The sequence below is a fragment of the Monodon monoceros genome, unplaced genomic scaffold (genome assembly GCF_005190385.1).
Source record: "Monodon monoceros isolate NGI ecotype Baffin Bay Population unplaced genomic scaffold, NGI_Narwhal_1 Super_Scaffold_18, whole genome shotgun sequence".
NCBI lineage: Eukaryota > Metazoa > Chordata > Mammalia > Artiodactyla > Monodontidae > Monodon > Monodon monoceros.
Genome location: NW_021703774.1, coordinates 68,362,550 through 68,378,079, shown reverse-complemented (window position 1 = coordinate 68,378,079; position 15,530 = coordinate 68,362,550). Strand labels below are relative to the sequence as shown.

The 15,530-nt window shown below is 45.2% G+C and overlaps 1 protein-coding gene across 3 annotated transcripts; it reads right to left on the bottom strand.

Annotated features, from left to right (window-relative positions):
- Nucleotides 1–732: 732 nt before the first annotated feature.
- ETV3 (ETS variant 3) lies at nucleotides 733–12,687 on the bottom strand. Of its 3 annotated transcripts, none has more exons than XM_029230261.1 (5): nucleotides 12,533–12,687; nucleotides 10,508–10,566; nucleotides 9,678–9,915; nucleotides 8,302–8,417; nucleotides 733–2,711 (listed from the first exon to the last, which is right to left on the bottom strand). In XM_029230261.1, exons 2-5 carry the CDS (start codon nucleotides 10,551–10,553, stop codon nucleotides 1,576–1,578), a joined length of 1,536 nt encoding a protein of 511 aa, XP_029086094.1. In that variant the 5' UTR covers nucleotides 10,554–10,566; nucleotides 12,533–12,687; the 3' UTR covers nucleotides 733–1,575. The 3 variants fall into 3 exon arrangements, with proteins under 3 accessions (XP_029086094.1, XP_029086095.1, XP_029086093.1); XM_029230262.1 differs by having other exon boundaries at nucleotides 10,508–10,563; nucleotides 12,533–12,583; XM_029230260.1 differs by lacking the exon at nucleotides 12,533–12,687 and having other exon boundaries at nucleotides 10,508–11,155.
- Between the last annotated feature and the right edge of the window lie 2,843 nt (nucleotides 12,688–15,530).

The following is a 15,530-nucleotide window of genomic DNA, read 5'->3' as shown; positions in this document are numbered from 1 at the left end:
GCGCACACACACACACACACACACACACACACACACACACACACACACACAGTTGGCTGTGGCTTCTTTCTCTCTGCCCCTAATCCAGGCTCCTTTTGATTCATGTAAGATCAATACTTTCCCATTCCTTTGAAGTTGCTGGAAGGGAATTTCCCATGAAGAAACAATTCCTGGGGTCTCATGCAGGATAGTCAATTGATCATGAGAATTAGTACAATCTAGGGGAATGGGTATGGCAAGAACGGCAACACCACAACAGGACAGACACCCACTGCTTCACTTACACCAGGCCTCTTGGCATCTGTCTCCCTTCTGTGTCTCCTGTCTACCGCTTCTTTCTCAGCTTCCTAAACATCCACTTGTACCCCCAGCTACCTTCGGTGTTTCCAGGTATCACCTGCCCTTAACTCCCACAATCCTGCCTTTTTGCTACCTATCCCAATACATCAAGGGGGGATGATTAAATACCAGCTTAAAATTTAACCATCTTCCAACACTCCTGGATTATCTGAAAAGATGTCTATGCCCTTTTACAGGTTTACGTTGACAGACCCGTATCATGTTGAAGTATGTTCATTGTTAAGGCTTTGACTTAAGAAGACAAGACGATAAGAGAACCAGACACTGCAGAAAGACATCTTCAACTCTGTCACGTCTCTCAGTCAACTCGCTCAGTCACACGTTGGTTTGGCTCCCCAAACCCACGATGGGGAAAAAAAAAAAGAGCATTTTTGTGTTTTTGTTTTTAAAGGCATTGGGTTACATCCTCCTGCCCTCTTCTTTCTTCCCTGAACAAGAGTTTATAACTCCTCATGGCTTCTTAATAGGTGAAGTAGGTGAAATGTCCAAGAAATTCACAGCAGGGCTTCCTGTCTCAACAACGCAGCTGAAGGCTCAGCGCCTGTGCCTTGCCAGCCCCGCTCTAACTGGCAGTACATTTCACGTTTCCTGAAAACATTTTATAAAAAGGAAAAAAAAAAAAAAGAAGCCAAACAACAACAAAGGGAAAAAGAAAAAGAGCAACACCTGAACATCCTCCTGCCCCCATAAGACTGAGATTCTTATTCCTCCCCTGAAATACTTATAAAGAAACATTTCAGGCAAAATACTTAGTATTAATGGTCTCTCACTGCTCAACCTCCCAACCACGCCCCTTTCCCTTTTATGTGTATGTCTCAGAGCAAAATAAATTCATTAATGGCTTTCCATATATAAATACAATAGAAAAGAAACAAGTCTGGAACCTGAACTATCATGGGACCAAACAGTATCTTGGCCCTCTGGGAGTCTGTCAGAAAGTGTAAGCCTCAACAGGAAACAGAGGCTCTTTCTTCTTTCAGTTCAATACCCTTCCCATGTCCTACTCACCAGGAAAAAAAAGTGTGTTCACATCCCATCTAATTTACAACAGAAGATACCCCCATCCTATCCCCCAAACATAAAAATACAAGTCTATGCCCCTAGAAGGATCAAACCAGCCTAATTCCCTCCCCACCCCCCACCCTGAAATCTTGCTACATAAATACATGTATGTGTTTGATTATAGTATAAACAGCTCCCAATCAACCTCCAGTTCTAAGCGTCAGCAGCAGCCGTTGCCAAGCCCCGGGGTCCTGACCCATTCCAGAGGAACTTGCCATTCTTACTCAGCTCCCGGGCTTCAGGGTCATCATTCCAGCGCCGCTTCAACCGAAGCTTGGGGGGCATCAGGGCATCTTCTTTCTTCTCAGGTGCACCGGGCTCTTTGCCAGGCCTGTCCTCACTGTCTTCAGTCACCTCTAGGGGTTCTTCACTTGGGGTGCTAACGGGTACAGAGGGCCAGACAGGCGGTGCAGCCGGGCGGGCAAAGATGGTGCCTTTTTCCTCTTCTGTGGTCCTGCTTGGCACACTGCCCTCTTCTTGAGAGCGCTCCTCCTTTTCTCGTGCCGACTGCCTGAGACTCTCAGGATCCTTCTCAGAGGCTGGTTCCACCTTAATTCTCGGGGGGACAGGAGCCAGCGTGGGAACAGTGACAGGCGCTGCCTCCTCGCTGCTCTCCACCCTCTCCCGGTTCTTCCGCCCGACAGGTGGCGGCTGCAGCTTGATGGAAAACTGGGTTGACTCCTCAGGATGCATCTGGCACTGCAGCGGAGGAACCACGAGCCCTGGGTAACGAGGAAATGTCCGCGGACTCAGATGGTAGTTGAACACAGAACAGGCTTGAGAATGAAGGTAGTGTTTCATTTCCTCAGGGTTGAAGGAGAAGCAACTGCTGCTGGTGAAGGGGCTCAGGCCTGGCGACGGGCTATAGGAGAAGATGGTGGGAGTCAGGGAGAGGGCTGGTGAAATGGGGACATTCAGGACGCCTCCACGGCCGGGGATGGGAGAGATGGCGAAGGGACTGTGGGGGTCAGGGTACATCCCTGGCCTAGAGAACAGGGGAAGCATGATGTCAGGTTTGCGCTTCTGATGGCCAATCCCTCCGCCGACCGCATTTCGGGAGGACATGAGATCCACACCCCGGCGCCAGTCAGCGGCTGAGCCATCCTCCAGCTCCGAAAGCTCCACCTTTCTATCAGTGCCAGTGCTTGACTCCTGGCCAGAAGCAGTTAGGGAGCTAGCAGAGAACCGCCCTGGCTGCACATCACTAGTTGGAGAATGGGTGTCCAGAGGTGGGAAGTGGAAGCGGGAAGAGGCTGTTGGCACTGGTGGCGCACTCTGGGGAACCACACCTGTGAGGGAGGAAAAGACAAAAGGCCACTTTGGAGGTCCGGTCATTCATTATCAGCAATTTTACTTATGCTAAACAAGTACAAGATGTTGAAGAGCAACAGAAAATAAACATTCCGGCTGGACTGAATCCCTCAGCTGCCTGTCTCCTCAGCTTCCTATACTCAGTTTAGTTGCCACCTTTCTCTAGAGTCTTACTGTCTTCACAGTACTCATTACTATCCAAAATATCATTTACTTGTCTATCTGTATTCTAAAACATAAATCCCATGAAGGCAGGGACTTCCTATTATTTGCAAGTAGATTCCCAGCAGTTAAGGGCTTAATAATTAGTAGGTGCTTAATAACTACCAGTTGAGTGAATGAATGGGTATTACAGCCTTCTCCTCTGCAACTCTAAATACTGTATATATATCACCTGCTTTACTCTCAGCTTTGCAAATCATCTTTTCTTTTTTTCATAATCTTGGCCAGATCTATAAAGTAAGCAAGCAAACCAAGAGCAATGAACGAAACTGGGAACGATATGTATGTAAACAATGCATTAAAAGGCTGAAGACCCTGCACCTCACATATATGAACATGAACAAGACCACATTTTAAGAACAAAAACATCACAAAAAGAGGCTATGTTTGTTAAGGTAGGTTCTCATGGTATACCTTTTATCATTTCTGATATACAATCATTACTTTGTAGAGATTCAAAAATTTTTAAATCTCTCCAATCTATTTTCTATTATACATATTCTGTATAATGATCTCCACTACCATCCTGCTTTCAAGCACTGAGGACGCTGCGAGAAAGTCGAGTACCTACTTTTCCCAAATTCACAGACTAAAAACTGAAGCTCTAGGCAGAAACCAACACTGTGCTACACATGTCAACTTCAGAGCCTCACAAGTTCTCAACTCCCCCAAAAGGTCCTCCTGACAATCAGAGCATAAGAGAGGTATGAGGCCTCAGGGATCCTTTGGGCGCCTGGGAGGCATCAGTGGCTTCTATCACTGATGATGTCAGGAGGGCTATTTTTACTGAGGGAAGGATAAAGGAGAAGAAAAAATAAGAAAAACCCAAATAAGTGAAGTGTGGTGATCCAGGAGAAGAAACAAAAAAGGTGCACGAGATACGATGTGGGTAGGAATTGCTTGCAGTCTTCTATTCTTGTTATAATTGAGTCATCCTCAGATAGGACTCTGGAGTCGGTAGGTATGTGCAAGACTGCAGCTTTCTTGGCACATGTGCCTGAGTAACACTGTGCCAGAGCAGCATTTCAAAATGATGTTCCACAGAAAACTGGTCTGCAGGTCTTTTTTCTAAAACCACTGATTTAATTGCACAATTAGGAAAAACAGATGGATGACCTTGAATATAATTTGAGTCAAGAGGGTCTCTCCAAAGTATCACTTCTACTAGCTTATTACAATGGCTAAAATTCTATTCTTTTTTGATTCTCCTGGATCTTTATTTTGTATTAAGAGCACATCTATTCAAAAGCAAAAAAAACACTTCTATGTGTTCTGAAGGACTGAATAAGTATAATGTGTGTGGGGGAAGGGAGGTGGTAGAGAAGGTCTCGTCTCCTAAACAATTTAGTTTTTCGCTTTGTTTTTTCTAAACTGGAGGATATCTCAGTCCCTACACAGGCTAAGGTATACTGTAAATCTGCAAAAAGGAGACGGAATACATAGCATTTTCCAAATGCATTTAGAGGGAGTGAAGGAAGGCAATTTGGAGGTGGCATTCTGGATCCCTCACCTCTGAGTAACTGCAGCCGCCCTATTTTTATATGTTGTATCAGTATGTTGAGATAACAAATCTAAGATTTTGTCTGAAAACTAAGTTTGCTGCTAAAAGAAGTACGAATAACACTGCTTTGAAGAAGACAACCTTCGTGGAGCCACTATGAAATCAGAGTAGTAGGGCTGGAAAACGTGGGTTTGAATCTTAGTTCCAGCACCTTCTACCTTGTAGCCTGGTACAAGTAACCAACTGGTTTTTGAACCCCTTTAGCAAAATGGAATAAGGCCCTTGTCTAAGTTCAAACCCCGGCCCTACCACTTAATAGCTGTGTTACTCTAGGTAACTTACTTACTTTTCCGTGCCTCAGTTTCATTACCTGTAAAGTGGATAATAACAGGACTAATCCTCATGCTATGAAAACTACAAGAGTTAATATTTGTAAAGTCCTTCAACTGGTACCAGCGCATAGCAAACTGCATGTGTTTGTTAAAATAAATAATTTTTATTAGACAATAATCATGATTAAAAAAGCAAAACTTTAAAAGGCATGTATCATTTAAATATGGACCATATATTAGATAATAGTATTAGAGCATGTTAAAACTTCCTGGGTATGGTAATGTTATTGTGAGTAGAAGGAGAATGTCCTTGTACTTGGGAGATACATACTGAAGTACACAGGGATGAAGTGTCACATCTCCAACTTAATCTCAGAAGATTTAAAAAGTATATGGAAATATAAAGCAAATGTTTATCTATTGATTAGTGAATCCAGATAGAGGATATATGGGTGTTCGATGTTCAATTTTTTCCTCAATTTTTCTGTAGCTTTAAAGTTTCCTAAAATAAAGATAAAAAAACTGGGGTGGGCTGAAGTGAGGTCTCAAGTCCATCCTTGAACTGGTCTGCTCTCTCCCCACACCCTGACAGGCAGCATTTTTACTAGTATCTTCTGTATCTTTCCAAGGTTTCCTATGTAAGTACATTTAAAAAATACATTTTAATGTAAATATTAAAAATACATTTAAACATTAAATATTAAAAAAATAATAAAAAAATTTAAATGTATTGCTTCTATTTTTAAAAACACACAGTTCAAAATAGCCCAACTGTATCAACCCACCATCTAGACAATATCTCTCTAGCCTCCAGGATCTTAATCCACATAGCTCTGCTTCTTAGAGCATTTATCACATTCCACATTGTATTCCGAATTGTGTTAAACCTCGTATATCTTATCTCTCCTGCTAAATTTTAAGTTCCTTGAGGGAAAGAACTCCCCCATTATCTTTTTCTTTTTCTTTAGGGCTTAATACATTATCTGTTGAACAAATGAATGAATCCCAAACCAGAGAAGGAATGTATGATCTATTTCAATAGCTCAATCTCTCAAGAATTGTTTCCTGAGAAAGTGTCCAACAGATAACTGTATTCAAGCCACTCTGATCAATCTTTGACTTTGCTGTCATCCTTAATTTTTTTTTTTTTTTGCGGCACGCAGGCCTCTCACTGTTGTGGCCCCTCCCGTTGCGGAGCACAGGCTCCGGACGCGCAGGCTCAGCGGCCATGGCTCACGGGCCCAGCCGCTCCGCGGCATGTGGGATCTTCCCGGACGGGGGCACGAACCTGTGAACCCGTGTCCCCTGCATCGGCAGGCGGACTCTCAACCACTGAGCCACCAGGGAAGCCCTGTCATCCTTAATTTTATCATTTGTAAAATGAGGGTACTGAGATGTATACTTTATTTGGCTAGGAGAGTTGCATGAGTTAATTCACAAAAACACTAGGCAAAAGTACCTCCATTAAGTAGATGTTCAATAAATGTTACATTCCTTTGTCATCATAAAAGTTAACCTGAAACATCTGGTCTATCTGGGTAAAAGTTCTCTATGAACTAATGACTCTAGTTCTTTGGGGTTATCTGCAACCAGGATGTAAAAACGAAGTAGTATCCCTAAAAGTTTTGCTTTCCCCATGACTTTTCGATTAGGATCTTGAGCTTAGTTAAGGATCAATGTTGGTTCAACCACCTGCAGGCACAATAGGTGGTGCTAGGCCACTACTGTTAGGTTTCTAGACCAGAGTCTTCATATAGTGAGGGTCCAGATTTCCTTTCCTTGGAAAAGCATATTACTCCCAAGGGCTGATGAATGCCCCATTCCAGGTTGTCCAAGTGGCTGGACTTGTGGGTTTTCAATAGAAAAAAAATGGGTCAAAGACAGAAGAACAAGACTCACACACTCTGGTATACCCAGCTAGAGTCAAAATTCCTCTAGGTACACAGGAGGGGGGTAAGGGTGAAAAATAGAGGAAACAAGATTCCAGTGGTTAGAACAGGTTTGATTTCCTAACGCCTCTCCCTCAGGCACAAGGAAAGAAAACAGGTTGTAATTAGAGAGATGCATTCCAATACCACTTTTATTTTTTTTTAAATGCATGCCCCAGGGACAGAAGGGAGTGGTTACAGAAGAGATGGAACTGTAATGATAGCAGCATCAAGCTAAAACTGCCCTAACTTGTTGTGTGTAGTAATTACATATCTGCCACGGATCTCAGCATTATATTCTCTCAGCCACACCCCTGCTCTAATTTTTCAGGTTTCTTCCAACTTTTCTCTGAGAAGTTGTAATACTACAGAATCACAATCAGATTTCTTTGCCTTGTACAATGCCACAAAGACAGAGCATTAATGGACTGCTCAGAAACTAGTTAAACACAATCTATTTTCTTAGGCAGGGGTCTGATTTGCATCTTAAAACAAACAAACAAACAAACAAACATCCTTATCAGAGACTGCTTTCTGCATCCCTGAGAGGCAGACTCAAAACCTCTGTGAGAAGCTGTAATGGAAACCTGTCCTGTGGAGAGCCTAGAGGGGAAGCCTTGCAGCACTTCAGAGGAGAGAAGGTCAAGTAACCCCAGAGTCCTGTTCTCTGAGGCGTTGTTGGTGCAGATCAAAGACACTGCTTTTCACTGCAAACATATGAACCTCCTTTCTGTGATCAAGGATGCTGTGGTTTTGATGATATTCACTTGATAAGGGTGAGCTTGGTTGTTTCATAGAAAATCGGAAGTGTTTGTAGAAGCTAGTTCTTGTCTATGAAAGAGCCACTGGGCAGGGTGTTAAAACTCTGAGTCCTGAACTTAAAGATCAACACAAACCTATGGAACACCATTCCTAAAGAGGACAATGCAATAATGTCTAGGAGATGACAAATAATATGCAGAAAAAGGAACCAAATAAACCAAATCTATCTTGATGCTGCAGAGTCTATCACTTCCTGTGAGATGAATGGGAAAACTTGAGCAAGAACGCAGAGGAAATCCAGGGGATCATATTACTTTGGTGTTTCTAAATAACCCCTTAAATGTGACAAATCCTAGACCTGGGTTTTTTTTTTTTTTTTTTTACACTGAAGGTCTATTTCTGATCATTTCTACAACTGTCCATTCAAGGATAACTCAAACATGTGTGTCTCAAACTGAATCCTCCTCCAGAAATTTACGTTCATATTTGACTCTATAAACACATGTCTCTAAAAGTCCCATCAACTCCCTAAATCAACATATGCTTCTGGAATCCTGAACCCCTGCTGGGATCACCTTTCCTTTTCCCAGTCACACTGAGCAGATAACAGAAACCATGGGTGTGTTTTCCCTTCATAATGTACCTATGTCCTAGATTTCGGTTTCTGAGGGTCCAGAAGAAAGCTTCTGAGAGAAGCAACCAACTAGGCAGGGTATTACAGCATTATATACTGGGACTTACATGATCACATATTAGACCTGGGTTTTTAAAATTCCTTTTCAACTCAAAATTTATTCCCCACCAAGAGAGGTTTGCATCTTACCACTTGACCGTATGTTGATGAATGGGTAGTTGGGCATCACCAGCTTGTTGAAGTTAAATTTATAAGTGAACCTTTTCCCTTTTGTTTTATGAAGGATCCTCTTGTTGTAATAGTATCTGTAAAAACAGGAATGCACGTCAATTTATCTTCTAGCTACTGACAGTTTTTGATATACTTAGGTAACCACTAAGATCAACAATTCTTGCTGAGTATTACTTGCAAACATCACTATCATTCTTTTGCAGCCTTGCCCTTAGGTTAGAGCTGGGAGACCTAAGAGCGTACTTTTCCCATTCAATCTTCAACTAAATTCTAGTCCTTTACAAAGACAATCTCACTTCGAGATCCTGAACACCTATGCTAGCCCCAACCACCTTTCTTCTCTCTCTCTCTATGGTTTCAATTCTTTAGTCCATTTCCTTCCTGTTCCACTGTATGTCACTGCCTTGTTTCTCCTTTCTGCCTTGCCCAGGTGGGGGCAGACAAATCTCTTGGGAGACCTGATGTGGTTAGTCTGGAGGCCTAAGCTCAAGGCATAGACAAAGGAATGTAGAACTGTTTTACGGTGGCAGGTCAAACAATGGTACACCCTGATCTGGAAAACAGCAGTCACCCTGGCCTACTTCACTTTCAAAAGGAAGTGAGAGGCTCCAGCAACGCTGCTGCCCAGATTTTACATTCAGGGTCACTAACAGTGAAGGAAGGCAAGGGGATTTCAATGTACCTAGAACCTTGAGGCTTGAATCTATTCAGTGGCACAGGTTATAAACTGGCCCCTGGGGGGCTAAAGGGTTATGAAATGTAAAGACTGACAAGGGGAAAAGAAAACCTGCGAAAACTTATAGTGACCAATCTTTAGACATGCTGGAGCAACCTATGAACTGGCAACTCACTGAGCTCACTGACTGGTTCCTGAATAGCTAGGGCACTACCATGCAGTGAGTGCTCTCTTGTGTGCTTGCTTCACTCTTTTTCTAGTTTCTTCCAGGAGAGCCTAAAAAAGAGAAATTCTAAGAGATTTCTAACAGGGAAGTGTAAATTAATCATTTGGATTATAAATGAGCTCCAATCCAGGTTTCACCACACATTCTCGCCCACTACAGAGCAGAACTGGCTGTCAGGATCCAGTGCCAGCCACGTTGGAATTCCCTCCTACATATAACCAAAGATATGCCTTTTCTCCTCCTGTGCCTGTGCTACCCAGATTCAATAGCTCCCACTCCCACTTTAAAGCTACACCTAAAAAAAAAAAAGCTACACCTATTCACTAGTGGAGTCTCTTATCACCTGATACCTTTTTTATCTAACATTCACCAAACTACTTAAGTCTCCTTCCAATCTGTTAACACAATGGATTTGGGAATCCTTTCCCTCACCTCAGGGCCCGGCTCAGCTTGTCATAATTCATCTGTGGTTTGCACTTCCTGCGGCCCCAGAGGCGGGCCACCTCGTCTGGATCCTTGATGACAAACTCCCCGTACTCTCCCTGCTGCCAGGCGATGACATGGCGGAACTCCTCCTTCTGCAGCAGCTCCAGGATGAAGTGCCATAGCTGGATCTGCCGGGAGCCCGGGGACGACTCTGTTTTATAGGCCCAATCAGGAAACTGATACCCTTTAATATGAAAAGGGCAAGATCAAGGTAGTCAGGAGCTAGGAACATACATACCTGTATCCCCAACCTCACATTCCAATGCTCAGAATCTCTAGAGTGCTGTGCAAACATGCCACAAACACCCTTTCGGTCAGCTGGGGCTAACCACAATAGCCGAGAGGAAAGCAGAGAGAAGTTACCTTTCCTTGTGGCAATCATTAAATCTGATAAGAGCTGGGCAGCAGCACCCAGGTGTCTAATCTCTTACCCTTTCAGATCTTACTAAATCTCATGCCTACTTTCTGTAAGGACATGAAAGTTCCAAAGGGAACAAAAAGGAAAGATAATGTTTTAGGAAAAAACAACCTTACCCTCAAGGTTGGAATTGTGTCTCTAACAGGAAAGAGACTCTAAAGCTCGGGATAAGGGTGTGGTGACCAGACATGTTAACATTCATCCATAGGAAACAAGCCTACAACTGTCCTAGCAGTATCTACCCTGTCAAGAGGCTGTCAGCCATGGTCTGGCATTTGTGAACCAAGCCCAAGTGGAGAGAAAAGGAACCACTGAGGGACATTCCAGGTATGTCAGAAGATGATTAACTTCTGCTCACCTCCACCTCCTTCTGGCTTTTCCACGATGCTACAGCCTGCTTTCATTTTCACCCTCCTGCTGAGAGATACAAGCCACATCAATTACTTTAAGGTGCTATTTATTTATTATCCTCCCAATGTTTTCTGGCACAGCCTTTCCCCAAACTTCTTTTTCCCTGTCTTTCCCTCCTTATGTAACCCTCTTTCTTCCAAACATGTCACCTCCAAACTGCTAATCCCCAAGTCATCAAATGATGGTGCTCAAGTCATCAGCTTCAAAGGCCATAATTATCTCCCACCTGACTTTAAGCCACAAATTGTAAACACTGTGTTTAATATTTGCTTTCTTCCTCCTGACCAGTCCTTCAAATGTAAAAAAGAAAGGGTATGGCGAAATGAGTCCAAAAAAGCAGCCAAAACAAGTCAAACAGTTTGTCTTCTATTACTAGACAGGCCCAGATGCCAAGATACACAAGTCTGAGTTCACCCAGATGTACCAGTTTAAAGAAGAGTTAAAAAAAAAAAATCCAAAGCCATCTGATTGCCACTCAAGAATGAACATCTGATTTTGATTTACTTTCCTGAACTATGTGAGATGGGAGAAGGAAAACTTCTCCCAGTCAGAAACTGCCCCTTCCTCCTTGAAACAACACCCTGGGATACATTAAGTAAACACACCATATGTACAGTTACTCTATACAAACACACACACACACACTCCCCCAATTTTTCTTTGAGGAAACATTTTACATTTTCTCCCTTTAACAGGAAGAAAAAAAAAGCAAGCATTTCTGGGAACCTTCTGTTCAACAAGTGGAGGGAGTCTGGCTGTGATTTGAATTCATTCCACTCAGATTTACAGTTCCTTAATAAATTTCCTGTTCCTAGCAGCAAGCACCCTGTATCAGTCAATCCTTTAACAAAAAGGAGGGAAGGGTAAAACTGCCAGAGGGATATGCGGGCAGAAGGCAGATCTACCCTCAGCCAGGCAGTTCCCCAGGGTGAATGACAGGCCCTCAGTACCAACATTAGCAGGAGTCTGGAGGCAATGTAGGTGCCTTAGTGACCCTAGGGTGGGGTGGGTACAAATTCCTAATCTTGAAATTTCATCTAACCTAGGATTCCTCTAGATCCTTTGAATCTTTTTTCTCACCATACACATTAAGAAGACCAGCAAGTTTCGGGCTATGAAACTACCAGGGAATGAGGATAAGATACATACCCCAAAGGAAGGAAAAAACAAACATAAACACAGACACAGAGTTACACACACAAGATACACAATAACAAGGCCCCAGAGCTGAGGCAGGAGTTTCCTCTCCCGGCTGCTTCCATCTCCGTGACAATGAGAGAGGAAAAACACTAATTTCCCCACGGCTCCAGGAAGCTGCCCTGGACGCTAACAACTAGATTGCTCTGTCGGTTCGCGAGGTCTTTATTCTGCCACCGGAATGCCTTCACCCACCACGACTCTGCGATCCAAACCCCGCTGCAACAATGACTTGCCCAGGAAGCTCTCTCCCGACATCCCAACTCCCCGATTTCACCCATAAAGGCCTCCCTCCCAGGGGCCCGGAGGCGCCTCTCCATGCCTTAGGCAAATTCATTCCGAGGACACTCTATCCAAGTAGGATCACTCATCTCAACTCTGCAAAGCCCGGCAGGCCCCTCGCCTCCCTCGGACCGCGACCATTCCCCAAAGAGTGAGGCTTGCAGAGTCTGGTGCCGCGGATCCCCCGCTGCAGCTCCCGCTCCCGACTTCCGCAGCCCCGGGAGCCTCCTTTCTACCTGCCTCCCGGCCGGGCCTCCCTCGCCCCGTGGCCTCGAAGCTCCGCGGAGCCACCGCACGAACACTGCCTGGATCCCCGTCGCCCCTCAGCCGCGGGGCCCCCTCCCTCCCTCCCTCCCTCCCCCGCCCCCCGCACTGGGGGAGGCCCGGCTGGGTTGGTACGTGGCTCGCCGGGCGGCCCCGACCGCAGGGACGCCGTCCACGCCGAAGCCAGAGGTTCTGCCCAGAGGAACCTGGCGGCGAGGCCGGGACTCACCTCTCCCCCGCACGGTCCGTCTTCGGTCCGGTCTCCTCCGCGGCGACTCCAGCTCCTCCTCATCCACCCCAGCAGGAAGTGACCTCCTCGGCTGCTTTCGTCACTTCCATCCTCAGCGGAGAGGGCGGGGGAGGGGGCGGCGCCCTCCTGCCGGTCTCGCAGCAGCGCCGCGCCGCGCCGCGCCGCGCCGCGCCGCGCCGCACCCAGCCGTGTCTCCCTTTCCTTTCTCCTTTCCGCAGACGCCGACTTCCGCCCGCACCCAGCCCTCGGCGCGCGCTCCTCCCGCCGCGCTGCCCGCGCAGCCACCCCGGCGCGGCGCGTGCGTCACGTTGCGGGAGCACGTTAGGCACGCTCGCGGCGGGCGGCAGGGCGGGATTCGGCGGGACTCGCAGGGGGAAGCGGCTCTAGAGGCCAGCTGGGCTGCTGGGGGCTTTTCCTCCGCCCTGGTGTGGGCCAGGCGCTGACCCGGGGGTCACGCCTGTCGCGGGAGGGGACCTCGCAGAAACCACGGGAACGGGCCCAACGCCGGCCTAAAGCTTACCCCAGACCGCTGAGAGGGGGTCCCCCGTTTCTCCGTAAAAGGGCCCTGCGACCTCCCAGAGAGGAGCGCCTTTACAATGGGAAGAGATACCCGCAGACCTCAGAGGTCGTTCGCTGCCATCTAAGAAAAGAGTCTTTTCAGATACAAAAGAATCCGCGAGGCTTTCTGTGAAGCGCTTTGCTTAGGCATTACACCCTGCACCTCGCTCCGTTAGGGGATTGTGACGTTTCCTCGCTGACCCCCAACCCCCTGCATTTAGTCTTCATTTGTCCACATCTAAGCAGCTTGCAAGTTTTCTCCCTAAGTCATTCAACGACATCTCTCCTCTCTTTGTCTTCCGTCTTTTGTTTCTGCTCAAGCAGTTATAAGCATGTTATCCAAAGCATTTTTCGTTCTTCCTTTAAGGTTCACTAATGGTAAAGGATCTCAAACATCTACTTTATCTCCATCCCCAGCCCCATATGCCTGAGTGATGTCCAGGCCTGGTTTCACTCCAAGAGGAGAAAAAAGGGAGGAGTGGGGATCAGTAAAGGTGAAGTAAATTAAAATGAGCAATAAGAGTGCCAGAAGTGAAATGGAGTTGAAGGACAATTTGGGATAAAGGAGTAAACTTCTTTTTGTACCGCTGTTGTAACAATACCTTTATATCCTGAATGCCAGGAAGAACATGAAACATCACCATTAGTTGTTAGAAAAGTTGGCTTCCAGTTTTGGGTTTGCCACTAGCCATTCTCCAGTTACTGTAAATTAACTAGTAAGTTGGTCCCCTCTGGGCCTAAAGTTGCCTTTCCTGTTTAAAAAGAAAGGATAATAGCATTGGTGATACAAGGTCTTTTCTAGTGAGAAAATCCTATGTAGGTGAATAAAATGAGGAAAATTTAAGTGCTCTCATAGAGAGGACCGCTGTAATAGGGAAGAATAAATTACTTTAACCTTTGTATCCTATTGCTTTTGCTACAAGTTAATCACTAAAGGGATGTTGCCTATAACCTTAAATTATACATAATCGACTATCTCTGGGAACTCTGCCTCCCATGTAATGAGCGTTAAGCTAAAATACCTTTCTTTAGCTCACAGGAAACCTCCTGACCAGGTCCACCTGGAAACGGCTGCAGGAAGGAAGAAATTAATACATCCTGGAAGCAGGACTTTACCCCCCCTCCCCTTTTAGTATAAAAGAAGCATGAATTCTAACTCAGGGAAGATGGTTCTTTGGGACACTAGTCCACCATCTTCTCCATCCGCTGGCTTTCCAAATAAAGTTATTCTTTCTTGCCCCAACATCTCATCTCTCGATTTATTGCCCTGTTGTGCTGAGAGCAGTACAAACTTGGACTCGGTAACACTACCAATATTTTTAACTATACCATGAGCTCTTTGAGTGCAGGAACTTTGCACTTCTGCAATGTTCTCCTTCACCATGGCACTGCTGCCTTCTTCAGCCACTGCAGACAGGCTTCACAACTTGGAAATTCTTGTTCCTGAAATGTGGAGAGCATGAGCTTTCTGAAAGCACAGGGGTGGAAATGCTCAGATACAGTCTGGGAGTCAAGACAGGTAATCTCTCTTGAATTTCCACTTGCTCAAAGCCCTCTTTGTCCACTGACTGCCTTCTACCCCCTTCCTACCCATCTTTATAATTGTTCCATATGCCTAAGGATACATTTCTGTTTTAAATCTCACACTCTTAGGTCTGCTCCTGCCACAACACAGCTAATCCACTGCTTCTTAAAAAAGAGAAAAAAAAAGAACTCTTAAACATTATTTTTCTTCCAAAAAACGCTTTGTGAATTGGTGAATTGGTGTGTGTGTGTGTGTGTGTGTGTTCCTTCCCTGGCTCGCTTTTCTTTATTTCTCCCATTTTCGTTTATGCACTTACATTCTCCACATCGCAAACTTAGCTAGCCATGTATGTGATATAAATGCTTTCCTCTCTATTCTTGTCATAGATCACTATGGTAGATCTACTGTAATAGATACCATTGTATGTCACGTACATATTTGTTCTTCTTAGTGTGTTTGTCTTAGATTGCAGGCCCTCAGAGGTTAGAGCTGCAGTCAGTAGGTCCCTACAGTGCCCAGAGCAGTTCTGTGTCATCATTTGAAATGCTTAATGATGATTATTTCCTTTTCCGCGAATGTGCTTCTGAGACTGGCTTCTTCCCACCTCCCTCATACTCAAGGCTCCCGGTAAAAATCAGGTAGCCTCTTTTCCCCAAGGTGTGTCCTCACTAAACTTGGATTCAGAAGACTTGAGTTTCCATCTCAGTTCTGCTCTTTGCTAACAAACTGTTTTCTGACTAGCCTCTGAGTTTTGATCTCCTCATCTGTAAGGATATCCTTGCTGAGGACAGAGTGTAACAGCGTCTGTGGAGCGCTTGTCCACTATGAAACCCTTTATAAAGGTCAAGGATCCCGATTACTCTTGCTACCACCCCATTCCCTACTCTGTTCTTG